The sequence below is a fragment of the Desmodus rotundus genome, chromosome 8, assembly GCF_022682495.2.
Source record: "Desmodus rotundus isolate HL8 chromosome 8, HLdesRot8A.1, whole genome shotgun sequence".
NCBI classification, from domain to species: domain Eukaryota; kingdom Metazoa; phylum Chordata; class Mammalia; order Chiroptera; family Phyllostomidae; genus Desmodus; species Desmodus rotundus.
Genome location: NC_071394.1, coordinates 24,205,649 through 24,232,925, shown reverse-complemented (window position 1 = coordinate 24,232,925; position 27,277 = coordinate 24,205,649). Strand labels below are relative to the sequence as shown.

Sequence of the window (27,277 nt, the reverse complement as noted above, 5' to 3'; positions counted from 1 at the left end):
AGTGTAATATATATAATAAAACCAGCATTTGCAAAAGACTTATTTGTCCCTATTTCCCCAAATCAGAAACCCCACCAACACTGCCCTGGGAATTACTGTGAAGCCTCTAGAAAAAGAGGACAAAATAACTCTATCATGCCTTCCCTTCAGAGCACGGGCTGATATTCCAATGCTCCTGTTTGCCTATATGTACCCACAGGGTTCCCTTTGACGGAACCTCCGCTGTTCCTAGGGGTGGGATTGATTATCTCCTGGGATCCAACTGACCACTTTGGAGTAGACTTCTGCAGCTTAGCCCCTTCGTAAGTACAGTTTAAAAATTAACGTGAATTCGGTATTTGTAGATCTTTGACCTTAACAACACTGCCTACCTTGTTTTCTGCTTAAGATCCTATGCTTGTGAAGAACATGTTTTTGTTGAATGTTTTGACAACTTTTAAGTATACAAATGGCTGGAGAATCAGCTGGCCCTAAGTTCTTCCAGATGTTGGCAACAGACCATAGAGCGTGTTACGATGACCTGCCTTCTCCGGATGGAACTGGAAATCTGTCTGTGCTGGGAATCCCAGAGTGGCCGAGGAACAGATGGAAACTAAGGATCACCTCCTAGGACCTGGGGGCACACGTAGATAATCTTGAGAAAGGGATTCCCGCCCCTCTGCGTGGCTGCTTTCTCTAGAATCCTGATGAGAGAAAGGGAAATGATGAGGGGAAGTGATGCTAGTGTGCCTGGCCAACCCACGGGGCTTCCACCTGGCAAATGGGGGTGTCCGTGAAATACCTTGCCCTCAACAAAGCACTTTGTTAATTATGACTCTATGATAACAGAAAGTGTTTACTATAACTGAAAACAGCTTACAGAAGTTTGTATACAGGTATACACACAATACAATCTCAGTTATGTAAAATAAAGCGTATTAAAAAGCATAAAGGCAATATACTAAAATGTCGGTTGTCATCTGGGAGAGACTATATGTAATATTATTCTTCTTTCTACTTTCCTGTTATTTTTCCAATTTTATTGCTTTGATGTCTGAACATTTCACATAAAATTTAAAAATATATTCATTAAGATTTAGGAAATTTCAGTTTTTGGCAAAAGGGAAAAATGAATGTTCCATTTGCAAAATAAATAATGATCTGTCTTACAAAAGACTTTGACCCTTGCCCTGATGGTGAAGGTTGGCGATTAGTAACTGGGAGGAAATTTCCAGAGGTTGGTGTGAGCAGCCTGCCCCAGACCCCTTTCTCTGGGTCAAATCATTCTCTTTTATTTTCTGTTAAATATTCTGGTCTATCACAGATGTTTAGGGAACATGGAAGAGGGAGATATAAAAAAAGTAAAACTGTTAGAAACCATCAGGGTAAACAAACCATGGTCGAAACTGCTTTGAGAGCCTGAACCGCCGATACTTGGAATGAGTAGCTGTGCGTGGTTCACACACGAGGCTTGGGAAAACCTCAAGCACATCTTTGAGTGAAGAGTTTAGGCCTTAAAGGTATCAATATTTTCAGTTCCCTCACCGCAGCCCAAAACATAAACCTCAAGGAGGGTGCGGGTTTGACTTTAGGGGAAGTGCTAAGTGGAGTTTTAAATACATGTTCCAGTAAGGCTGCCCTCCTCATCTCTTAACCCTGCTTACAGGAGCCTTGGAGAAACATTTAGGGTTCTTTTCATTCACCTGAGCCTCTCCAGGGGTGTCCAACCTTTCGGCATCTCTGGGCCACACTGGAAGAAGAAAACTTGTCTTGGACCCCACATTAAATACATGGCAACACGTAATCACACACACACACAAATCTCATAATGTGTTAAGGAAATTTACAATTTTGTGTTGGGCTGCATTCATAGCCACCCTGAGCCCATGCGGCCGGCGGGCCACATGTTGGACACATGTTGGACACCCCTGCACACCTAGGCTCTTCTGTTTACAGAAATCCAAGCTCTCTCCGCCTGGAAATCAGTGATCTGACCCTCCCACCTCATCAGTAGAGCTGCAGGGGCCCAAGCAGCAGGAACCTGAGGCTGTATTTAAGGGTAGGGAGTGGTGGGGAGCAAGACAGAAGAGATGGGACCAGGCCGCCTGGATGCTGGGGGGATCGTATCTGGAATATTTCTCTCGGAAACCCTTGTCCCGGCTGTAATTTTTCTAGCTGAGGGTGGCGGCAAATACGGTGGACACGCTGGGGCTAGCCCACCCCACTGCTCCTCACCCAGCACACACTGCTAACTCTGAGTCAAGGCAGGAACGACCAGGGGAAAGTGTTTCTCGTTCCAGGAAGCCGAGGATGAGGAGGAAGGTCTGGCAGTGCGAGCTGAACACTTTCGAGGGCTTGTGGATGGCTACCGAACACAGTGAAAACGGGGGCAGGAGGATCGCGGTGTAGAGAAGCCAGGGCGAGGGAATGGATTGCCTCAAGCTTGTGTAGCCAAGGTGGGCTGACACCACCGAGAAGGGGACCCTTGAAGAGGGAGCTCAGCGTGGAGAAGCTGAACCCCAGCTGTGCACCAGCTCAGGGGCCGCTGTGCAGGCGCGGGGTGGCTCGGCTCTGCACCCCGGGGCGGCTGGGGAGGTGGCCAGAGGGCTCCACGGGGCACCGGGGCGAGGGGGCGGCGGGGTGGGTACCTTGGTGCCCTGGCAGAAGTCGTCCACGGACCTTGAGCCCATGAAGGGGAACTGCATGTGAGTGTGCGTGTCGATGCCGCCGGGCAGGACGAGCTTGCCCGCCGCGTCGAGGACCCGCAGCCCGGCGCGCGCTCCCTCGGGCGGCAGCAGGTCGTGACCGAGCGCCCGCACCACGCCGTCCTCTACCAGCACGTCGGCCACCTGCGAGAGGTCGTCGTTGACCACGCGACCCCCGCGGATCAGGAGCCGCGAGGGGGCTGCCATGGCGCGGGGCGAGCAGGGGGTAGACCTCCTTCAAGATGCCAGGGACGGACCCCAGGCTCCTGCTGCCTCCTGCTGCGAACCGCGGGCGGGTCCCACGTCCCTGAGCCAGGCCAGGTTATCACCTGGCCTCCGGCAGCCGGCTCCGCCCCCGGGACTGCCCGGCTGGCGCCCAGAGGCTCGGACAGAGCAGATCAGCAGAGGTCTGACCCCAAGCGCTTTTAGGGCGCCTTGGGCGTCGCTTTACGGTGTACACCCATCCATGGCAAGGGAGAGATCTTGGAGTTTTAAACGTGGACACCCCGGGGAACGAAACCCACCTCACTGGCAGTGTGTCTGTGCCAACACACACCCAAGCGGCGGGGGTGAGGGGCTGGCAACCACCACCACTGGCAGCAACGACGAAAACGCCCACGCCAGCCAGAAAGCACACTCGATCTGGACTTCCTGTTAAATCCTCTTTACACGAGGAGCAAATCACCACACCACCCCAGTAACCGGCAGACTGAAAGTTCAGGGTGAAATAGTTAATCTGTTTGGAAATGAAAACGACTTGGTATCAACCATTCTCCAGGTTTTAATGACACAATACATACCAGCCAGTTTTTCTTGGAAAGGCACAGGTAATGTGACTCCAAAGATCTAGGTGGTTTTTCTCCCAGCTTTCCATAAAACTAGTTGAGAAGTCTTCAATTAGATCTTTTATCCTCGGTATAAAACTGGTATATTCCTCACATATAAAACTGAGATACTATTTGTTCTTCCCCTCCAGATAGGCTTTTGCTGATGAATGCGAATGCACCTTAATAAACCGGGAAGCGCCATGCACGTTTGTTTAACAAATGCTAGCTTTACAAGGACCGATCCCAGAGGGGGTTGCATTGAGGGGTAAGTGGTGAGGACAGACCACATTCCTGAGCTCCAGGAGCTAAGAGGCAATGTGACGCCCGTCCCTATTTCAATATGGAGCAGAAGTCTGCCTTTGAGAGAGCACAGTAAGAGTTTGGAGGAAAGGGACAGCTTATTTCTGCCTTGAAGAAAATTAAATAGGAAGTTTCACAAAGAGATATCTGAGCCAGTATATAAAGGACATGAACACGCAGGAACGAGGGGTGGGAAGAGGAACGGGGCTCCAGGTTGAAGGAACAGAGTAGGTAGAGGCACAGAGGAGGTGACGACAAGGTGAGTCTGAACTCCGTGAGGTTGCGCTTGGGGGAGAGGGTTGGACAACCACGGACCATCCCTTTCCAGCACTCAGGGAGACTGAACAGCACTGTGCAGGGAAGGGAGTGGTGCAGATTTGCAAGGGCACCAAGGTCAAATGCCGTACAGGGTTGGAGTGGGGCGGACAGCTGCTGTTCTAGCATCTCTCGTCCTTATCCAACAGTCACTGCAGTGTCTTTGGTGGGAAATCCTCCACCGGCAATTTCAGAACATTTGCCTTGATGGAACTGATGGGACCTCCGGCTCTGAGACTGACCTGCTCCACTGAGCTAGCTCTCCATTCACAGCAGGAAATGCTCACAACCACACTGACGTGTTCAGGGGCGGGTACCTGTCCCAGGAAGATTACCTGTGCCCAGCGAGAGCAGACCCTAAGACTTTTGTAAGACTGAGCTGCCCAGAAGTTTGTTCCTTCCTCCTGGACTTGATTCGGAAGGGTGTAAACAAGAGGCTCTGGCAGCTGAATGGACAAACGCAGGGAGACTGTCCTTAGGTGCACCGAGCCAACACGGAGAACTGCTGGGGAGACGGAAAGAGACGCGGTTCTTAGAAACAATCATGCCTGAAGTCCCCTCCCCTAGGTTTCCCCGTTTGCTGAAGCTGGTTTACTTTGGATCTTTTGTCATTTTCAGCTGACAGCCCGGGATGATGCCTATGAGTTTGGAAACCAGGCGGTCACGTGTGACCTCAAGATGGCATTTTCGGTAGGGAAATGCAAGGTATTATTATTGTCAAGTTTCTTCAAGCTTCAGGTTGTCCAAGCACAAAATGATTAAAGATTAGAAAGCACCACTAATTTCAAGTTCCATGGATCTGGCTCTCAAGCCAAGGAAAAGAAACCCAAGAAAGTTATGCAACTCTTGTCAGAAGGCCATTGTGTGAAGGTGAAAGGAGTAATTATAAATATAATGACACGTACAAGCTCTACCAGTAGGCACCACCCTAGGGAAATAAGATCGGATGTCGAGGCAGTTGTGACATCCTTTCTGAAACTGCCCAGGTGAGTGATTTCAGAGGCTTCCTTATCTTAGACGCTTTATATCATGAAATGCCCTGCAACACAGCGCAAAATAAACTTCCCACGTTTAATGATCGCAAATGTTTATCAGAAAAGGGGGTTTATAGGATGCCACTGAAGCAGGAGGAAATGGCTCATTGAGATTCACTCACAGCAACAGAAGAGAGGGGTGGGTCAGCTTCCGGAGGCATGCGGGCCTGCAGAAGGGGTCATCCCCCTTTCTGGGCGTTATCAGCCCACCCCAGGTGGAAGGCTGTGCCTGGGCAAGTGAGCTCAGAGGGAAGTGTGCCCTCAGCACACCCTCACCCCCTTTTCTTTGCCCTGCTCAGCCACCTCACCACCCAGACACTCAGGGCCCTCGATGGGAAGGAAACAAGTATTAGGGAGACACTCAGATTTGGGAGGGTGCAGGAAACGAGACTCCTGCTGTTTTCGCTGGTGACACAATCAGTTTGGTTGATTGACTGAAGTCTGTCTGAGGACACATTACATGAATCCCCCCGAATCCACGGGGGACATGTTCCCAGACCCCGAGTGGATGCCTGAAAACGCAGATAGTACCAAAGCCAGGACAGAGCGAGACGGCGAGATTTCGTCACTCTACTCAGAAGGGCATGCGATTTAAAACTTATGAATCGTTTATTTCTAAACTTTCCATTTAATATTTTCCGACCACAGTTGACTGTGGGTAACTGAAACCAAGGAAAACAAAACCACGGGTCAGGGAGGACTACTGCACCTCCCCCTCGGGCTAATTTTTAAGGGAGGTTTACCATACCGTTAATGCTTAACACGGAGAAACATACCTACTGTGAAGTACAGGTGAGGGCAACTTGGCAGGAAGGCCTTCCCAGCCCCGACCGATGGTCTAAAGGGACAGCAAGGTGGAGGGGCAAACGGTGACTGGCTTTCTTTGCTGAGTGGTCCTGGGGAAACAAACTCACCAGGCCCTTCTGTATTTGAGTCCACAGCCATCCTGGAGTCGTTGAGTTTGCCTTTGCTGTTCTCCGGGCCCATCCCCATTCCCACTCCAGGCCCCAGGCCCCGCTGTTTCCACCTGGTGGAGAAGCTGAAGGGATGGTGATGGTCTGTGAACAAGGAGAGACTGGCAGGCAGAGCTGAGCGTCTCCAGCCAGCATGCTGGCGCTGGGGACTGTAGGAAGCCCCAGGCCCCAGGCCCACACTGGGGTCCAAGTCTCTGGCAGGGTAACGAGGTTATACCTGAATCAGCAATAGGGGAGGGGGGTAAGCAGCCTGGAAGGGTGGAAAAGGAAACTGAGGAGTTAGTCTAATCCTGGCTCTGACGCCAGCTTCTGGTGTGAGCTTGGGCAAGTCACTTACTCTCAGGGCCTCTGTCACGTCACCTGAAGAGTGAGGAGCTGTTTGAGAACAGCTGGTAAGATCTACCCTTCATGCTTTGTGATTCTGTGAACAGGGACAGAAGCCCATCCAGAGAGTGCCTGGCATAGTCTTAGAGCTAAACTCTGCCCCGGTCAAGGTGAGTTAACTGGAGACCGAAGGGCTCGCCTTCTAGATCTTGAACTGCTCCATTTGTTCGCTGCACTGAGATCTGCTTGGAAAGGCGGCCACAGGCAGTGTGCGAAACCTGTAATCACTGGGGCTGATCTCAGCAGACTGGTCTCCGAGTCCTTGCTCTGAGCAGCAGGATAACATTTGCTCACTGTTCAGCAATCATATGCTTGGCAGGCGGGATTGTCCCTCTGACTCTGGGGCCACCGCACAGCTCGGGAGGGCACGCTTGCCTGAAGCACCTCCCCTGAGTAGAAGGGGGAAATAGTGGCCTGGAATAACCGTACCAGCAGCAGCAGCAGCTGAGATTTATGTGACCTTTTCTGCTTTTTTCCTTGTGATTCAAACTGGCCTCATCCAGCACCCTGACTCTCCTGCCTCCTTCTCCCTTGAATGTCCACTCCTTTAATTATTCATCCTTGAGGACAATGAGGGTCAGGTCAGCATCAAATAATCTTAGGAATGAAGACTCGGGTCTGTGGGCCAGAGACAGTTTCAGACAAACAAAAGATGACATCTGGGCCTCAGTTGTGTTTCAGCTCCAGGACCAGAAAAGTGGCAAAACCTGGCAAAGTGACACCATGGCTGACATCAGGACCAGATGCACCAATCGGCTACCTCCTCCCCTAGCGCTGACCAATAGGTAGAGACCACGACCTGGACCGTGACCCTAACTCCCTCCGTCACCCTGATCAGTGGCTTCCCCCCGCCCCCCATATAACCCATCCCCTGGAAGCCATATGGGAGCCGGGTCTTTGAGCGTTAGCTCACCTCTGACTCTGGGAGGGCTCCACTTCCTGAAAAGAAACCCTTACTTTCTTCGTTACACACTCTTACTCATGTCTTCTTGGGCTTTGATGCATACAAACACACCCTGGGTAGTCTGTTAACAATTTCCCCATTTCAAAATCCTTAACTTCATCCCATCTGCAAAGTCCCTTTTGCCATATAAGGCAACATTCACAGGACCCAGGGACTAGAAAGCTATCCAGATAACTTCGGGGCTTATCACTGTTCTCCTGGAACAAGGAACACGCTGCCTTCTCAAGTGGTGCCGCAGGGACCCGCGTGGCTGGAAGGCTTCTTCTGCCCACGTTGCCAGCAGCACTAACTCCTGCTTCCAGAAACTCTCCTGCTCCTCTAACTTGCATTGTGCCATGGTTGCCAAGTTATTTTGGAGCTTTTTAGTGAAATATATTCCAAGATTATAGTAATACTTAAGGAAATAATAAGAGTGCTCCCTTAATTAGAAAAAGTGTAATGAAGTAAAATAAAATAAATACACTTGGACTTTGGAGCCAGGCTGATCTGAATTTGAGTCGTGGATTTATTGCTTATCATCTGTGGATTCTTAGCTAAGTACCTGAACTGTCTAAGCCTCGTGTTTCCCCCTCGTGGTAGTACTGACCCAGGAGAGGGGGCTGTACGCTTTAAATGAGATAACACATGTAAAGCCATAGCATGGAGCTTGTTAGAGGTTATTAGCAAAACCAACTGTTTTATTTTTTTATTCTAGCAATTTTCTTCCTATTAATAGTTTTGCTTTTTAAGCATGAGATCCACAGCATATGAAATGCCCTTACTGATCTTGAGAAAAATTTTCTTAAGCAGCAAGAGTGTCACCAAGGCTGCCTTGGCCCTTCAGAAAAAGTCTCAGAGGCAGAAGAAGTGAGCCAGCTGGGCTGGGTGGACTCCGGTGACAAGTTACAGAGGTAAAAGGCGGCCCTCGGAGACAGGTTCAGGGGGTCAGCCCGGGATGAGCTGTCGCTGCCCACTGCCTCCCTGGTTGCAAGTCTCCTGAAAACCTTTAGAGATTAGGAAAAACAAAGCCAAGATACACACCCAAGAACAGAAGTGTCTGTGTGTGTGTGTGTGTGTGTGTGGTGAGGGTGGGGGGAGGCGAGGATGTGATCCAGGGAGAGCGCACACCGGGTCCTTTGTCTTAAGGGCTTTTATCTATTTTTTTAAAGGGTGGGAATTTTAGGGGAGGCCTCAGGGGAGGACCTCTATAATCTAAATAGAATATTCATCAGCTTTCCAGGTGTGTCCTTTAATATGCTGATGAATCAAAATGAGTGTATAGAGGAATCAGGGTTATTCTCCGGCTAGTTTCACCTTCAAAGAATGTCACCAAAGAGAGACTAGGACAGAGGTCTGCTGTGGAATGGTCTGGAATGTGTGAACCTTTTACTCCTGAATGTCCTTGGTTAGGGAACACAAACCTTGTCATTTATTACCTGGCTGTAAATTGTTCAACCATGTAACTATTTGTCTATGTTTCCCCAATCCACCTGCCAAGACATTTTCCTAGCTTCTTAGTATCCTGCCTCAAAAGTAAATAAATAAAAAATACACCGTTCAGATTTTTGCTATACAGACAACAATAAGGTTGGATTTTGCATTTTATGTATTTTTAAACATTTAAAGAGTACAATACAGAGAATTGATCTTTTTTAAGTGCACAGTACTATGAATTTCGACAGAGACATACAGTCATATAACCACTACAGTCAAGATGGAGAGTATTTTCATCACCCCCAAAAGCTTCCTCGAGTCCCTTTGCGGTAAATCCTCTCCCCACAACCCCCACGCCCGGCAGCCACTGATCTCCTTTCCACCCTTTGCATTTTGACTTTAGACTTGGGTACAAATGACTAGCCTGCAGGGTGTCTGTAAGACAGTTCACTTACTGTTTCTACATTCTTCCTGTGCCCTGAACACAAAACAGACCCCTTGAGGCAGTGAATGTCTAAGGCAAAAGGGACTCAAGGCAGACCTTACTGGGGTTTACTCCGACTTTTTAGGAATCTTGGGAGATGCTGGGTCACACCACAGCTGGGGCTGAAGCAAGAGCAGCAGATGCAATTCTGGAGCCTTACAACACTGTTTAAAATCATGTGGTTGTGTAGACCTGACAGCGCTGAGACTCTGATGCCCCAGATGTGCAGGGAAATCAGTGTAAAAGCCAAAGCAAAAGGCACGGAGAGACAGCTGTCGGGGCGAGGCCCCTTATCATGTACTAGTCCCACCTCGGCTCCCTTCCTTCCTCTGACTTAGGACGTATTTACCTCTGCATCTCTAATTTTATGCTGTTATTTCTCTAATATAACTGGATAGTAATGGAGTTTTGTACGTTTCTTCACGAAAATTGTTCATCTTAAAGAAATGTTTCTTGGAAGAAAATTATTTTCCTGACTTAAAAGGTATTTAGTACCAGACATGGTAAATGCGGTGAAAATGTAGGTGAAGGATGCCGATGCTGGACCAGTGGGGTCCGTTTGTCTGCAAGCCACAAAGTCCAGTAAGACATGAACAAAAGCTTGCAGTGAAGAAAGTACGGGTTTACGTTTAAGACGTCGCCCATACTCAAAGTCACATTTGAGCCAATGCTCAAAGACCTGGCTTTGTGATGGCTTCCAGGGGATTCATCTAGGGGAAAAACCATGCATCATGGCAACTAAGGGAGTCAGGGTCATGTCTCTACTGATTGGTCTGTCAGCACTAGGGAGGAGGTAGCTGGTCAGTGCGTCTGGTCCTGATCCCAGCCATGGCGTCCCTTCTGTCAGGTTTTGCCACCTTTCTAGGCCTGGAGCTGAAACACAACGGAGACCTAGATGTTATCTCTAGTTTGACGGAAACCTGTCTCTGAGGCTTTCTTTCCGAGATTATTTGATGGCAACCAGAATCATTGTTTTGGGGGCTTAATGATTAAAGGAACGGGCGAGAGGGAGGGAGGCGGGTGATTCAGGCTGCTGGATGAGGCCAGTCGGAATCAAAAGGAGAAAAGTTCCTATTAAAGAGTGAAGTTTCTACACAGTAGCAATAGGACCTAATGGCCCTTCTTGGTACTTCAGGGAACTCGTCTGTGAGCTTCTGGTAAACGAAAACTACATCCTATTTATCTCTGATGACCTGTCACATAAGAAGAGCTCACTAACATCATTTTCACCTAATCAACATTGTATAGTACAGGACTCCACAGAGGAACTCTTAAACGTTTGATCCATATTAATAACAACACAGTTAAAAGTTTATTATAAATTTCTTTGGAGCTCCAAACTCATATTCAGCCTCATTTACAATTTAATTTACAGTTTTGCCTTCAAAGAAGTACATCTGAATGTTACAAAAAAACAATTGAACTAATTGAGTTGCAAAATAAGTAACTATAATGCTGAAATAAACCACTAGATGGCTTCTTGAAAAGACCAAATGGGTACCATTGTAAGATAGGGTACCATGGTTTAGAAAACTTAACATAATTATGTCAAATTTCACTACTTCTATAAAAGTACATCTATCTAAAAAAAATAAGTACCAATGGATTTGTTTCGCAGAACTCAACAAGTGGTTTCCAAAGCTCCAATGGAAACATAAACAACAATATTTGAAACACTTAAAATTATAGGCATTAAAACAGTCTAGGACTGGTACAAAAAAGGCAAGGCAGATCAATGAAAAGAAATGGAATTTGAGTCTAAAAGCACAGCCAAATAATATGGAAATTTACTACATGATAAAAGGGTCACTTCAAACAGTAAAGGAAGGACGGATTTATGTGATAAGCAGCTTTGGGGTAACTAGGATAACCTGAGGAAAAACGGTAGAGACACATTCAGGCTAGATCGATGATCTAAGGTGAAGAATCAAATAACAGAAATACCTAACTTTACTTTTAATATAACTCTGATATATTGGTTTCCTTGAAAAAGTTAGAGAAAAAGTATGCATAGTATGATACAATTTGCATATATGGATATATTTATGTATCTCTGTGGCATTTCTGGAGGGGTATAGAAGCAGCTGGTATTGGTATCTGTCTCTTTGAAGGGAACTAAAAGACGTGTGTCGGGGTAGGCGAGAGGTGCACTTTACACCGTTTGCCCCAGGAAGACTTATTAGTTAATCAAAAAAACTAAACACATGCCAGGAAACTAACCCCCAGAAACCTATGCACAGTAGGGTCTATAGGGTCTTAAATGCATCCACACATAATATAGCAAGAGAACTAAGTTACTGCAACCTTGAAGATACATCAATCAGAGGCAGTTTTTTTCCAAAGACAAAATAATATTCAGGTCCTTAGGGATTCTAATCCTCCAGTACTGGTATGAACTACTACTTTATTATGAAGTAGTTAAGGAAGAGTATCGCCCCCCTTTTATTTTTCTTCTAGACATGCTACATATTTTATGGCCTGAATTTGTATATGCACCAAAATGAAACAAAAAAAAAAGAGCAACTTTGATTTAAAAAGTACCCCAGAACAATACAAAAAAAGTCATTTTAATTTTTGATACATATTAAAACATTTCAGTCAGTTCTTCCTGACAGCATAACAAGACAAATACACAAGACCTCAAACATGCTTGAAAATGACATTCAGCAAAGTATTTAAAATTTAATAAATAGCAATAATCACACACAAATACATTTTTCATACTCAATCGTTAAGCTACTAAAACGGACATCTAAAGAATAAATAAACAAGAACTGACAATAAAAATAATGTGGGGTTTGCAAATCAGTCTACTTAAAATAGAGGGCTGATCTAAATGATTTATTTTTCAACATGTAGCACGATCCCCCACACGAATAAAATATATTGAAAAAGTCACTTTCTTATAATATGCGGTCTTTAAATACAACAAAATAAATATAAAACCAGCAAAGCAATTTCAAGTTGTAATAAAAATGCCCCCCACAACCCCCAAAGCTATGGAAATATATAGTCATTGTGGTAGCAAATAATAGTATTTAAAGTGATAGTGCGTATGCACTAAACTCATCTGACACTTGTATGGTTTCAGTGCAAACCCCCAGGGTCCAATGCAAGCATAACCCTGTATCAGGGAAAGACATGACCAGCTGGAACTTATCTTGTACAACTTTTGTACATATTTTATAAAGTTTAAGATTTAATGCATAGTAGAGTATCTTCATCCGCTTAATCCTGTCCCTAAATAGAGATGAAAAAAGAAATGACTTGGGATTTTACCATTTGGTTTGTACCATATTAGAGTATTAAAGTCAATATTAGAAAAATCTATAAAAGAGTTCTGTTTCTGCCATTAATTTAAATCTAATTCTATCTAAATTTCATATCACTGCATGTTCAACATAAGAGAAAAAATTTTAGACAAGGTTTATTTTTTCCCTCTGACAAGCTCTTATTATGATGAAATCCAGTAATATTTAGACAAATGTTATATAAATAAAAACACAGGTGAATATAAGGTTCTTTTTTCCCCCTTGGGAGTACAGTAACAACTTTAACATCTAAGTTACAAGATGTACTGGCAAAAGCAGAAAGTGTTCAATTAAAAGAAGTATTCTGTACAAATAATTGTTATAACATAGGATGAACTGACATCAAATGAGTTTCAGCAGCCATATTTCTAACATGAACTACAGTACCAGGATAAAAACAATGAGAAACAAATGGAAGAACATTATTGAACAACATGAATACATAATGCATTTTTAGCTGCTAAAATAGCAAACTCTAAAGTTCATAGAGTTACAAATTGTTTAATTTAACCATGCAGGCTTACATATAACAAGAAATCACCCTGCATCTTCTTTCTTTTTAAATTAATACTAGTTTAATTGTAAAGTTACAAAACGATAAATGGATATTGCTCCAACTTGTATACAATCTCCCTTACGTGATTCGTACCTAACAAAGTAACAAAGCCTCATCATCACTCGTTTCATTCTTCAGCGATGCTTCTAAGCAAGTGTCCGGTATCTGTGCTGTGTGGACAATACCACAGCGCTCACAGGGGCCATCTCGACTAGCTGGCCTCACTCCAGGGTTTGTTGCAGTATATGGCTGCCTCAAGCCTTGTCCTTGGTCTGAAGGAAGATCAAGAAGAGGTCTAGAGCAGTCATTCACATCAAAGTCTGAAGAAGCTCCATCAGAAACTGGAATAAGCATTTCAACATCATCATCTTCTTCTCTTCCACCGGTCCCGTTATCAAGCTGTCTCAAAGGACTCTGGTTCTGATTTGCAGAGCTTGACCGCCCTAATGTAAAACGTACCCAACGCAGCCCCTGAGTCATACGACTTAGTGCACTTGTGAGCTGGTGTCGGGCTGGACTCACACTTGGGGGTTCCACACTTGTCGCATCCCTTCCATTATCTGTGTGACCGCCTCGGGTACTCTGGGTTGAGGAACTTCCGCTTGCTCCCACCGTTGCTTCCACTGCTGTTGTGGGAGGGACTTTCTGGGGCAAAGGAGCTGCAACCCCACCAGCCGCTCCTGCTGCGTCTCTTCTCTCAGTTTCCGTGTCTGTGTCGTCTGACTCCACGGAAAACAGACTTCTGTGAGTGTGGTTTCTTTCAGGTTCTCTGCTGGCACTCTGACTAGGGACAACCTCGTCACCATCTGCTGAGACCAGAGCCAAAGACCCCGAATGACGAGATCTTGCAAAATTAAAGATACGATTCCAAATGCTGCTGGATCTGCCTGCCATGGGGAGTCTGATGGAAGTGAATCCGAGCTGAGATCGCACAGCTAGCCTCAGGTTTTCCAGAACGGAAGCCTACAAAAAGCAGACGAGATTTTTAACATAGCTAACAATGAAGCACTAGGATGGAAACACCCTTCTGATAAAAATGTGTTGTGGCTACAAATGCTGTTGCTACTATTGGCGTCTTTGGAGGGTGAGTGAGGTTTTCTGACCTGCACAGGCTCACCCACTATCGAATCTAATCTAGAACTTGAACCATGGCTCACTGTGTTTAAGATTTTCTTAAAAGTTCATGTCTTATATGCAACTGTAAAGAGGTAGTTAATATCGATTATAACAGCTATTTTATTTCAAAACTCCACATAGTGATCCAAACCTAAAAGTGCACCAAAGTCAGAACATAAAATTACTTGGTACTCTTTTAGCTAGGAAGGTAGAAGAATCTCCGCCATAATTCACGAAATGACCTAAAGCAGTAGCAGTGTGGAAACTAGGCCCATTATCTGTTCTTTTTTTTCTGTTGTTGTTGCTCACACAGAACAAGTGAGACTTGACTTACAAGGTCAAGATTTTCTGAAACGTGAAAATTATTTTTCACAGTTGGTTCTCAAGGATTTGTTGAATGAATGGATCCTGAGTATTTATAACTAAAGGAATTAATATATTTGTTATGTGGCCCAGGAATAAATAATTAATTAACCTATTTGTAATACAGCACAGGAAACAAAAAAGGCTAAAGAAATTAATTTGTTTATGGCACTACACAATGGTACCTGAGACATCTGAATTCCTTTTTATCTTTAAAGATTATTTTCCACAGTTCAGTATTCAGCATAAGTTATATCCTTATTCTTTGCAATTGGTGATTTTTAATTAGTACATATGGGAGTGATTTAATTACATATTTCCCAACTGAAAGAAAAATCTACTTTTTTCTAGATGAATGAGTTTACAGATTAAAAACAAAATATACGGTATTATATAAAAGTCTTTCAGCTCCATCTAGTGGTTACAGAAAAGAAGTACTTAAATCTGGCATTTAGCATCGAAAATCCAGTGGTATTTCCAGGAAACAGTGAGCTGATGCACCCCTTTCAGATGCTAATCCAGTTTTCCTCTGCCTTTCCCCTCGCAGGTGAGTAAGGAAGATGTGGGAGCACAGGGTCTCCGTCACTCTTTGTGGCCGCTACTGAATTTACTTGTGATTTCCACACAGGCCTTTCCAACACAATCCCAGGAAGCTAATTCACAGAAAGCTAAGCGCCACTGTGACAGGAATATTTCACAGTCTGGCCTTCGTGACGCACAGACGGTAAGAAATTCGGGTACCAGCACATGTAGACTTGCTTTACAAGGGACTGGAATTTTCCACCTGTAAGTAGTACCCAATTATTAAAAAAAGAAAAAGTGCTTCACTTCCCTAAGAAACTTCTCCCGAGGTTTAGTCCTCACCATTCAGCATCCAAGTTCTAGGCTGTGTGTGAGCCCCGTATGCCCTGGCATCCAGCATCCACCCAGAGGCTCCTCAGACCTCCCTCCCTCTCTCAGCTCCTGCCCGCAGACCCGCCCTGCCGCCAGCTCACTCTAGTGCCGGCCTGACCATCACAGGCGTCCATGGCGGAGCGACGCTCACTACTGCCTTAAGTCTGTTTAATTTGTAATGGCCGATTTAACATTAGATTCTACGAGAGGATCTCATAAGTGTTTCAGGAAAAATTTCATGTATTTTAGTTTATGAAGCAGAAGACAGCATTCCTCAGAAAGCACTTCTGTTTTGAAAGAAATGGTCATTTTGATTATTTTCTTAAGAACTGCTCTGAAAACTTGATAATTTGTTACCAGAAGTTTCAAACTTGGGAGTTTAGTCTAATTAGCTGAATAAAATCTAGCTTATTCTTAAACATTTCATTTTAAAACCTTGTTGAAATAGAATTCCCTCACAAGGGTAAATTATGACCCTAAATGGTACAGTATGTAATAAAGAGTCAAACCTCACCCAAAGGGAGGTCTGACTTTTACTCTCTGCTTCTAGGATGTCCTCTGAGCCCTTGGAACGCCATCTACGGTAGGAATGCTACGCCTGGAGCCTGGAGCCAGCCACACAGTAGAACCGGACCTTAGGTGAAGGCTGTTCCACACCAGCGATCGATGCTGGGTGGAGGCTTTGGGTCGGCAACACCAGTCAGCCCCTGGATGGGCCAGGCATTGAGATCGGCCACGTGATGTGGCCGTTCATCATGACTAGGTGATGGGTGCAGCCCCCGTAAAAACTCTGGATACTGAGTCTCGAGTGAGCTTCCCTGGTTGGCAACATGCCTCATATACTATCCTGCATCTGTGTCAAGAGTGATACTGTCCTGCCTTTGGGGGAAGAGGATAATCAGAAGAGTTTTGAACCCTAACCCTGAACCCTGCCCTATGTGTCTCTTCCTTTGGTTGATTTAATCTGGGTTCTTTCCCTGTAATAAACTATAACCACCGAATATAATAGCTTTCAGTGGGTTCTGAATCTGTCCAGTGAATTATCAAACCTGAGGATGGTTTTAGGAAACCCTGAACTTGCTCTTGGTATTGGCAGTAAGGACGTCTAATGTGAGCTATACTCCCTCTAACTTCACAGTTGGCTAAACTCTTGAAGGTGCAGAGGTGGGGGGTGCTAAGTGGTGCAGAGAGCAGATGGAGCTGACAACTGTCTGAATTCCTAGCTAAAAGGAAACCTTCCACAAGGCAGAGACAGTGTGCAGAAGCCACAATTTACAGTTTTCCCATTTTGCACACAAAATTCCAAGCAGTGGAACTTACTTAGCAAATTACATCCAGAGAAATGTTTTAAAGCTACAAATTCTCATCAAAGATTTCCTAAAAGATGCAATAAGGTAATCAGAAATCTCATTTACCAAAAATGGTCTTTCATTATGAACAAAATCAAATCACTGGAAAACATGTTTATCAATTTTTCTTAATTCTAATACTGGGAACAATTTTTATTAATGACTCTGGATGAATTTACATTTTAAATGTGTAAACCCTTGTAAACTCTGGAGTAATTTTAAGCAATGAAAAAGAAATTTTAAAAAATCATAACCGAAACTTAAAGTATTCTGAAACATTAATAAGGAATAAGTTATATTTAATGAAAATGGTATGAATTCTTAAACACTGTAAAAGCCAGCTGTAAAACAGTTTTCCCACAAGCTGGATTGAAATGTTAACTTCATTTCAATTACTGTTAATTACTACTGATTATTCTAGCATGTTACCAATATATTACTAGCATATTAATTTTAGTATTCATTCTTAAATCTTCTAAATGTTCAGCTGAAGTAGAAAATAATTTAGAAAAGTTCACTTTTGGTTTTAATGTACTAAATTAACCTAAACAGTAAAATGCGTAAGAATCATATAACCAAGTCAGAAGAATGAAAAGAATACTTTTGTATGTTGTGGTATTTGTTAAAATACAGTGAAACAATTATGATTTCAAATTCTCTGTATATTTTATCCTTTATTTCACAGCAAAAATTTTGAGTCGAGGGTCCTTTATCACACACACAAGTGCAGGTACCATTTTAAGAGGCACTAAAATAGAAACCACGAACTGCAATATACCTGGTTAGGCGAACAAACAGGAAAATCTTCCACTGGTGGAATTAAACCCTGAGCAATCAGTTGTCCGTAAGAGGGAGGGGCTTCTCTTCTTAGCAATTCTGCTTCCACTCTGGACAACTGTGTTTCAAATGATCTTTGAGAATAAGGGGATAAAAAGGGTTTAAAAGAGGATAAGCCAGAGTTTAAAAAATCATCACTAATTAAAACAATGTGAATCTTAATATATGTGATAATTTTAAAAGCTTAGTCAACCAACGTTTATTGGTATTTATACCACCCTACACGGAGAATACAGAGATGAAGCGGTGTGGCCTCATGCGGCTTTACGCTAGGAGCCTAGGTCGTTAAGTTTTAGTGAATTAGAAACCCCATAAAAGGTAAAGGTACTAGATCTTTAAGCCCCTAAGAATATAGGGAGCTTGAGGATTTAGGTGAAAGTATTTGAAAGCTCTTAGAAGACACTTCATTCATCAAGCCCAACAAATTCATTTTTCAGATAAGGAAGAGTGAAGTCAGTCACTAACACACTTTCTGGAATAACTGGTTCTCAACTCAAGACCTCTGACTCTTCACTGTCGTCTTTCGGGGCCATGCAGTGAAAAGTTTCCTGGGCCATTTATACTTGCCCAGAGAAAGATGCAGTGTGGTACTGTGACACGGGGCGTCTGTGTGCATCACATCTAGAGTCCCAGCTGCCTGGTACATGCAGCTCTTTGTGGAACACACCACTTGCAACTCTCCTGGGACTGAGGGCCACTGCCTCCACAGTCGCCTCCTAGGGGGCCTCTCTCACCTTCTTCCGTACCTGAGAACTCTGACGTGTGGCTCTCACGGAGCTCCACAACACAGCACTGGCCTTGTGTTCCAGGCGTATCTCCTATTAGTTCTTTACATGTATCTTAGCTCCGGACGAATTAAACTACGTGCCTACTCTCCGAGCAATGCTGGCATCCCTCCTTCCACGTGTTTTCCCAGGCTGCTTTTCGACTGCAAGACCTTTTCCCTCTCTGCATTCTCAAAGATTTCAAGTGGCACTTGTTCAGTGAGGGCCTATCCCATCCCTCCTCTCAGAGCGGGTGTCTCTGGACTTCTGTACCACTTCGTTTCATAGCTCTGACAACACGTACATTTTCGTCATCTTATTCCAGCCACCAACTCCTTTCTCCGAATTGTGAACTGCCTGTGAGATTGTCTCGTTCACTTCTCATACTCACCTGTACAGCCCTTTGAACACAGTATGTCCTCAAATATCTAAAATTATCGGATGAATATTTATAAAAATATAGGTGAAACACAACAACTAAGAGTTGCAGCTTGGAAAACTCCTACAAACAGATTAATCTGAAAATGGGAACCGGTAAATACAGATGGGCTATTCTCACCTCATAATTCGAAGCATTTATACACTTAAAAAATGTTTAGTCTTTTGAGTCTTCGGCTTTTCACGCTAATTTTATCAATCATTAACAGTATTTATTTCCAAAATGATAGGAAACAAGAAGACATGACTAATCACACTAAAGCACTTGGTGCGAATAACTGGGCCTTGTTTTTACCGCACAGCGCATCACCGCTCCAGTTTTCTCTGGGTACTGACCTCCGTTCAAACATTCTCAGCGAGTAGAGCTTGCAGGTGCACCCCAGTGCGATGACCAGCAACAGGCCGCAGATGAGGCTCCCTATGACGGCTGCAGTGATGACTCTGGTGGGCACAATGACCGGGCAGTTCTCCTCGTCGCTGCCATCACCGCAGTCATCCTGAGAGTCACACACCCAGCTCTCAAACACACAGCGATTGTTTTTACAGTGAAAATTTCCAGGCTGGCAAAAGAAGCAGTTTTTTTCATCGGAGCCATTGGGGCAGTGATTCTGGTAGTTGCAGCGATCAGAACGAGGGTAACAGACGCCGTTTCGGGAGCAGGGGAACTCTTCCTTCTGGCACATGGTGCAGTTGATTTCATCCCTTCCGTTCGGGCAGTGCCAATACCCATCACAGCGCTGCTGCTCGGTGTAGCAGCCCCAGTTACCGCCACAGGGTACTTCCCACGGCAGGCAGAAGCCATCTACTTGGTAAGTGGCATTAAATCCCCTGGCCGCATTCACTTTATCTGCACAAAAATGCACCCTTATCTGTCCAGAGGAAGAAACAACAGTAAGAGGCGCATGAGAATCAAAGGCAGTCAACACACGCAAGAGCTTGTGTGGGTTCTCCTCTAACCCATCGTATATTTTCACATAGTCGCCATAACCAGTACCATCAAGTTTAAAGTCGGTGAAGCGTAAAATGACTTTACGGTGGTCACCAGTGTCTATTAGCCAGGTGCAATTGCTTCCAGGAGGATAAAAGTCTGGGTAATTGGGAGAATTAAAAGTACCATAAAAATATTTTAACCACTGCCCACACGTCGGCACCTCACAGTCTATCTCGTCTCCTAGGTCGAGGCAGTCAATGTTCCCATCGCATTTTAAAGATTCGGGGAGGCAGGTGTACACTTTGGTAAACCGAGACAGACACTGGAACTGGTTGTAAGCGCAGGGCTGGAAAGAGGCAGCCGTCGGAGGGTTAGCTTCTTTGGCGCAGGTCTCTTCATCGGAACTATCTCCACATTCATCCATGTCGTTGCACTTCCAGGCTTCCGGAATGCACTTCCCATTTCCACAACGAAACTGGTCACAAGCACAGTTTGGCTCCTCCGACTTCCCTGGGAAGACAAGGAAAGGAAGGAGGGAGGTGGAGAGGTAAGGTGACAGAAACACACTCTTTAAAAGATATGTAATAGCCAGTGATATTTTCATAATAAATGTTAAGCCCAAAGAAAAGGGTTTCAAAATCCTGTTTTAAAAATAGCCTGAGTTCTAATGGCAAATTAATATTGGCTCACAAATCACTAAATAATTCAATTTATTAGAAACTTATGATTTGTTCCATAAAGATCTTTGCAGTTCGATCTAAAGAGAAGAAACCAATTCTGTTTTTACAGAAAGCTAATTTACCGTGACATCCAGTGAATGATGTAAGGCCCACGAGTCAATAGGACATGCTGCCTAAAAATTTATATTGCACAAATGTCACCAGGCCAGACATTTTGAAATAAAGAAAAATTCATCCACAGAATTCACCTTTTCAAAACCATTTTTTTCACGTTCTTTTCCAGTTGTTTATATATATAAAACACAGTATTTCATTATGTATATCATAGCATATTTTGTAAGCCCATTATTTACCTAGATTTTTGCTAAGACTGTAAGGTCACCTTTATCATGTTTATGATGTTCCACGTAATCGTAACACAGCACTCCCATTTTATAATTTCTCTTGTCTTAACATAAGTGCAAAATATTGCATGAATCCGAACTAAAGGTATAAACTGAATGACCACAATACTAGGGGAAAGGAGACAGAAAAAACTGAAATGCACGTAAGATTCTAATTATCTTAGTGCACCATCGTAAACATGAAACACTGAGTGAGGGAGAGAAAGAAAATCAAACGCTGGATCCCTACAGTCCCCACACTGAGCATGTGGGGCCCGTGCTAAATCCTCCCTTAACAACTCATCTACTGGTGAGCAGGGGCAGAAGAGGTGTTTCAGAACTGAAATATTACTAAGACTGTGTTTTTAAGAAAAAAAGAGGAAAAGGAGCATTAAGTTTGCTGAAGACGACCATGGAATTTCAGAAGATGTGACATTATGTTGAGCAAAACATATACATAACTCTAATGCTCTGAGTTATTCACATTTGTTATGATCTGGTCACTCTTTCTGGACACAATTAAAGAAGATGCCACCAACTATGAAGGTGAAACCCAGGATGTCTTTTTGTAAAGACAATGGTAGTTTGCAAACAAAAATATATCCTGAAGTAACTTTCAGGACATGGGTAAGCACCAGAGAGAGAAAAAGTTCTTTTAAATTCAGTATATTTAAAATTTTTAAAAAGAAAATTGAACTTTGTTTATAAAATTAATCATTTTATTAGGATCATATGAAACAACTTTTAAGACCCAGCTCTGAGGCACCTGAACCTTTAGCTTCTAATTTCTCAACCACAGCTATCACGGGAACATCAGTCTCAAATGAAGAGTGTTTAGAAGACTAGCCCCCAAGTGACCGAGCAGTTAATGCTACAGAATTCTGTCCAGCATCTTTCTTCTTATTGAAAAACACACCTGAAAAATACGCCAGTCGGAAACCCTTCCTAGAGATCCTGTCATCGGAGTGGAACCTGATCCACACGTGGTCTTGGGAAGAAATATATGGCGGTGGAATCGTGGAACCACAGGCTCGGTAACTTTCGATGTTCTTGTATGTTTCTATTGTCAACCAGTCCAAACTGCATCGTCTGGACCCCTGAATATCAAAGTCCTGAAAACTACAAACAAAAAGAGAAGGTTATGAGAAAGGGTGATTTTGGGGGGAAAAAAAGTCATCATAATACAATGTAACTGAAGACTTTATTATAAGTCTCTATATATTCTTCTGGGTTTCCAAACATACAACCATATCATCATCAGATTATACTGTCCACTGTTCCTATATTTCTACCTCTTCCCTAAATTCCAGATTAATACTTCTGTATAGGTCATGTCAGATTCCAAAATAATGCTAAAAAACAGGTGATAGCTGACACCTTTTTGATTTGTTCTGTGTGTGTTTAGGAAAGACCACTTCGAATTCAGAACATCCTAAGTTGTTCTGTGTTTGGACCTGAAACAGCACTCTGGAGTCTACTGAACTGAAGTACGCACAGAGAAAGCCAGCAGGCTCTTAGATCAGAATGCTTTCTTAGTGAAAAGTTTACAACTTACATTTTCAGGAGAGCAAATAGCACAAATCTGAGTAAAAAGAATTAAAAGTAAACAAACAAAAAACTTTTCAATGAAAAGCCCCACCCTTTGAATATACCTTTTTTTTACGTAAGTTACTTTATAGTTGAACATTATCCCATAGTTCACAAAATATGGGCATGAGTAAAGGCAAAATGGCAAGTAAATATAAGAGCACACACACAATTAGCCACTGATATGAAAAAACAGGAACCACAATACCGTCTGCCAGTAACATGTCTCACAAGGAAGGGAAGACTGATTGTGTCTCCTTGCCTCAGCCTTAAACTAAGTGATAATAAAATTAATTATCCAAGGATTATAATAGCAGGGTATTTCCTCTCTAAATATTCTGGAAAACTGTAGCAAAGGCTGACACAGACAATTTTGTTTCCACCTTTCACTATTATGAAACATGATTTAAAGAATCCTTAAACATGCACCTCTCTCTATACATATGAGCAAGTATTTCTCTAGGACATATTTTCTAGAAGCAGAACTGCTAGGACAAAAGACACACTTCTACTATAAAGGTTTAGACACTGAGAGAAATGTTTACATAAAGTCATGATTCCAGTGTGTGTAGGGAAGTACCTCACACCCCACAACTCTGGCAAAATGAGATATTCTGTTTGTCCAAAAATCTGCTGCCAATTAGGCCGACAAAAGATTATTATCATTGCTCTACTTTGCATTTCCTTATTTACAGAGATTGAGACACTTTTTCCTGTGTTCATCAGCTACCTCTTTCTTGTGAATTGCCTTTTTATATCCTTCACCCATTACATTTTTTTATTTTTAAAAGAGCTCTTTCTATAGTATAAACATGTACCCATTTAGGGTGTGTCTGTTACAGAACACACACACACACGTTCTGTCCAACGGGCATTAGTGGGGAGTGAAATGGCACCTCTCCCTGTCGTCTCATGCGCGCTCCTCTGAGGACTAAACGCTGTTGACTACCTTCTCATGTGCTTACTGGCCATTCGTATTCTCCTGCGAAGTGTTCAAGTCTTTTGCCCATTTAATAAAATTGGGTTTTCGAGTTACGAAAACTTTTTATATTCGGGAGTCAAGCCCTTTGGCAGATGTGTGTGCTGCTAATATTTCCTTCTAGCCTATGTGGATTGTCTTTGCATTTTCGTAATGGTATCTGTTAATAATCAGAAGTTTTTAACTTCAGTTTTAATTGAGCCTAATTTATTATCTTTCCTTTACGTTTAGTGCTTTTATTGTCCTCTCTAAAATACCTTTGCCTACCTCAAGATCCCAAAGATATTCAATAATGCTTTCTTGTAATATTTTAGGGTTTTAGTTTTTACATTCACACCTAGGATTTCTCTTGAGTTAATTGTTGTGTCTTCTCAGGGACAGGTTGAGATTCTTATATACTATTTTTGTTCTATCGTGCAATGAAATTACTGTCTGATCACCCTGAACTTGTGAAGGTTTGGTTTTATAGTTTGTTAGTGAGTTTGTTCAGATTCGTCCTTAATGAACTCTTAATTTCAGGATCTTACTAGGTATGAATCCAAATTCATTAACTCCTTCCAGAATTCAGAGTATCTTCCTTTAGATGTGGGTGCACCTCCACTTTATTCTGCACTTCAGTCTTGCGCTTGGTTTCTAGTGCAGCTCGCTTGTGAAATCTCACAGATCCAACGCACGATCAGAAGCAGATGGCTGTATTCCACAGAGCCTCCGCTGCGCTGGCAGGAATTTCCACGTTTTACAGAACTGAGCCGGTAAGCTGCAAAGTTAATTTTGAGGCTGGACTTTTAGTTTAAAAGATAAATATCTCCAAAAATTCTAGTTTTATGTTGAAAAGAGATCCAACATTTGGAATCCCTATGGTAAAAATCCTATTTTGTGTACACATTTATACTTAGCCATATTGCAGTAGAAAAATAAGCATATTGCTCAGATTCCAGCAATGGTACATTTGCAGAAGGATAACCTCAAAAGGCATATCCTACCGATCGATCAGGCAAGAGAATCACACTCTTCACAGGAGCAGAAGAGCCTCTACAAGCTCAGCTCCAATGTTCCAGAAGGTGTGGTGGGGGCTGACGGGACCAAGGGAAAACAACCCGTATGGTCCCTGTTTTATGACTTACACAGAAAAGGGGAGAGACCACAGTTGTGTTTCTCGAGAACAGTTCTCTCGTTAATTAATGGATATAAAAAAGGTACAAAAGCAGGTTAAATTTATAATCTCAGTCTAATTTTAAACATCTAGGATTCTTACCTATAAAAATGTTATTAATGAAAGAATGTTGAAGAAGCTTTGAGCCGATGCTGATCGCTGTCTGTGAGAGAGGTGGCGTTCTCATTTGCATTCCAGTTCCCACTACAGCTCTGTGTAGCCACACTGTTTCTTCTCCCCTCAGGCAAACTGTTTTTTCTGACAGCCTGGATATGGTTTCCACAGGCAAACAACAGCTAGTTCCGCTAAATATTTTCTCCTTAGTATCTTATCCCTACAGTTTTTCTCTGCAATTTTAAAGGTTTTTAAAATAAATCTTAACCATTGTTATTCATATTAGATTTATTCTTAGAACTAAACTTATGGCTATTTTCTCTAGGAATATCTCAACTTTGTATTCCTAAGAAATGTTCTTTTGTTTCAAAGCTATGAAAACGGAGGTTTTCCTAGACACAGTGTTTACCCGCTATCAGCTTGATTCAAGTTTCGTACATACATGTGTATATGTACACAAACATACCCTGTTATTGTTTTAACTCATTCAGGCAGAGGACTCTCTGAATGTGACCAGCATTACGGGCTGGATCTCCCATGGCCAAGGATTAACTCTGGAACCTAATAAGCTATTTTGTAAGTGTGCACCCTTTGTTAAAAAGTGGCCTAGAAAAATATGAATGACTCCGTGCCAATCCATTACCACCAGTAGGAAATACTTAAAACATATGTTGTAATAATAGAGAAAGAATGGGCCGCTATTCTTACCCTTAAGATGATACTAATAACTGTAATTTATTACATTTTCTGAAAATCATCTTTTTTACATGTTAAGTGCTGATACTTGGAAATGGAATTATTTTGCAATAAAAGGGTATATAATAATAGAGAAAGATGCCAGAATTACCTTATAGTAATAATTTCCCCTGGGTTTGCCCTTATGAGCCAGCTACAGTTGATCTTGGCGGGATACTCGGAAGGCCAGCCTGGGCTTGTGATTATACCGCTTGGCGCTCGAATCTGTTCTGGAGTCTCTCCACAGGCTGGAAGATAGCCAAAGCAATCTTAGCTAATTATTACACTTTAAAAGAAAGCATTAAGTAAATCAGTGTTTAAAAAAAAACCCAACACTGCAGACATCAAATCATATACAATAAAATATGGTATTATCAACTTTAAAAAGCTTCTATTATTCAAATGAGACATTTTATTTTCCTTCCTTTTAGCTAAACTATCATGTCCTAATTAAGTACACATTTTGGTGCGGCACAGAGGTTTTCAAACTGGATCTTTGAATAAATAGTTTAAGAGTCAGAATTGCTGGCTTTCGCCATGGAGATCAATCAATTGCTCCATCCACCCATCCATTCATCTTTTTTCAAAATCACCTTTTACATCTATTTTATTATATACTTCTTAGAGTTTGTTATTTACTGAATTGCTGTGTTTGTATCCTTAGGAGTACTGTTTTATTTTTTGGACACTTTAAATAAAAGACTCCATATAAATAGTCTTCTGAACAACATTATTATGGGAAAGAACACATAAACGTAATAGCAAAAAGCTGGATTGTTAAAGTTAGTGGATGACTGAATAAAGACAGCCAAACATCATTGCAAAACTACTGCAAAGTAGTTGTGTAACTTATTTTTAACACTTCCAAACTATATTACAGGGTCATGAGTAATTCCTACATTATTTTTTTTAAAAAGACTTGAAATACACGGCCTGTCCAGGAAGAGTCCAGCCATTGTTAATAGAACAAGAACGGTCTGTGCAACATTGTACTACTAGTCAGTGAAGGCGGTAGATGCCATTGAATGAACATGTGTACTGTGTGACAGTCACATTTGAAATGACTGAGCAAGTACAGCAACGAATCTGCATCAAATTTTGGGTTAAGCTTGAACATTCCTCCACAGAAACTATTAGGATGATTCAGAACGCCGTAGCTATGGGCAACTGGTGACTGGCAGCTTCATCACAAGAGTGTATCCACTCATGCATCACGTCGTGTGCAGAGTTTTTTTTGTGAAACATCAAATCACCCAGGTGACTCAGCCCCCTACAGCCCAGATTTAGCACCCTGCATTGGTGGCTTTTTCAAAAACTAACATCACCTTTGAAAGGGAAGAGATTTCAAACCATCTATGAGATTCAGGAAAATACTACAAGGCAGCTGATGGTGATTGGGAGAATGTGAGGTCCCAAGGTGCCTACTTTGAAGGGGGCTGGGGCGTCATTGCCCCATGTCCTATGTACAGTGTTTCTTGTATCCTCTTCAATAAATGTCTCTATTTTTCATATTACATGGCTGGATACATTCTGGACAGATCTCGTAGTCATGATTGAACTATCTTTATGTGATTAGATATCTGAGTACCATAGAAAAATTGAGCAGTTCAAACTACTACCACTTTCCTGGATTATGTTCTTGAGCATCTTCAGCTCCCCCAGTAACATAGTTAACATTGTACCCACCCGCAATTCAGCTCAATGCTGA

General features: G+C 42.9%; 2 protein-coding genes across 9 annotated transcripts in view; both read right to left on the bottom strand.

Annotated features, from left to right (window-relative positions):
- The window catches only part of DPYS (dihydropyrimidinase), a 73,896-nt gene extending 66,520 nt beyond the window's left edge, over window positions 1–7,376 (bottom strand). For 4 of the 7 annotated variants that reach the window (XR_008427488.1, XR_008427487.2, XM_053929842.1 and 1 more), the window contains exon 1: window positions 2,628–3,122. Coding sequence is in view for 4 of the 7 variants with exons in the window: in XM_053929842.1 (XP_053785817.1) it covers window positions 2,628–2,891 (264 nt within the window). In the remaining 3 variants the exon portion in view is untranslated. Of the gene's footprint in view, window positions 1–2,627; window positions 3,123–3,208; window positions 3,374–6,074; window positions 6,352–6,471 lie in introns of those variants that run through there. The other 3 variants (XM_071222218.1, XM_071222219.1, XM_053929841.1) reach the window with 3 other exon arrangements.
- A 5,542-nt stretch (window positions 7,377–12,918) lies between these two features.
- The window catches only part of LRP12 (LDL receptor related protein 12), a 63,937-nt gene continuing 49,578 nt past the window's right edge, over window positions 12,919–27,277 (bottom strand). For both annotated transcript variants that reach the window (XM_053929845.1, XM_024572237.4), the window contains 5 exons: window positions 25,682–25,817; window positions 21,918–22,120; window positions 19,344–20,448; window positions 17,747–17,879; window positions 12,919–14,209 (listed from right to left, as the gene is read on the bottom strand). In XM_053929845.1, the coding sequence (XP_053785820.1) occupies window positions 13,340–14,209; window positions 17,747–17,879; window positions 19,344–20,448; window positions 21,918–22,120; window positions 25,682–25,817 (2,447 nt within the window). In that variant the 3' untranslated portion in view covers window positions 12,919–13,339. The remainder of the gene's footprint in view (window positions 14,210–17,746; window positions 17,880–19,343; window positions 20,449–21,917; window positions 22,121–25,681; window positions 25,818–27,277) is intronic.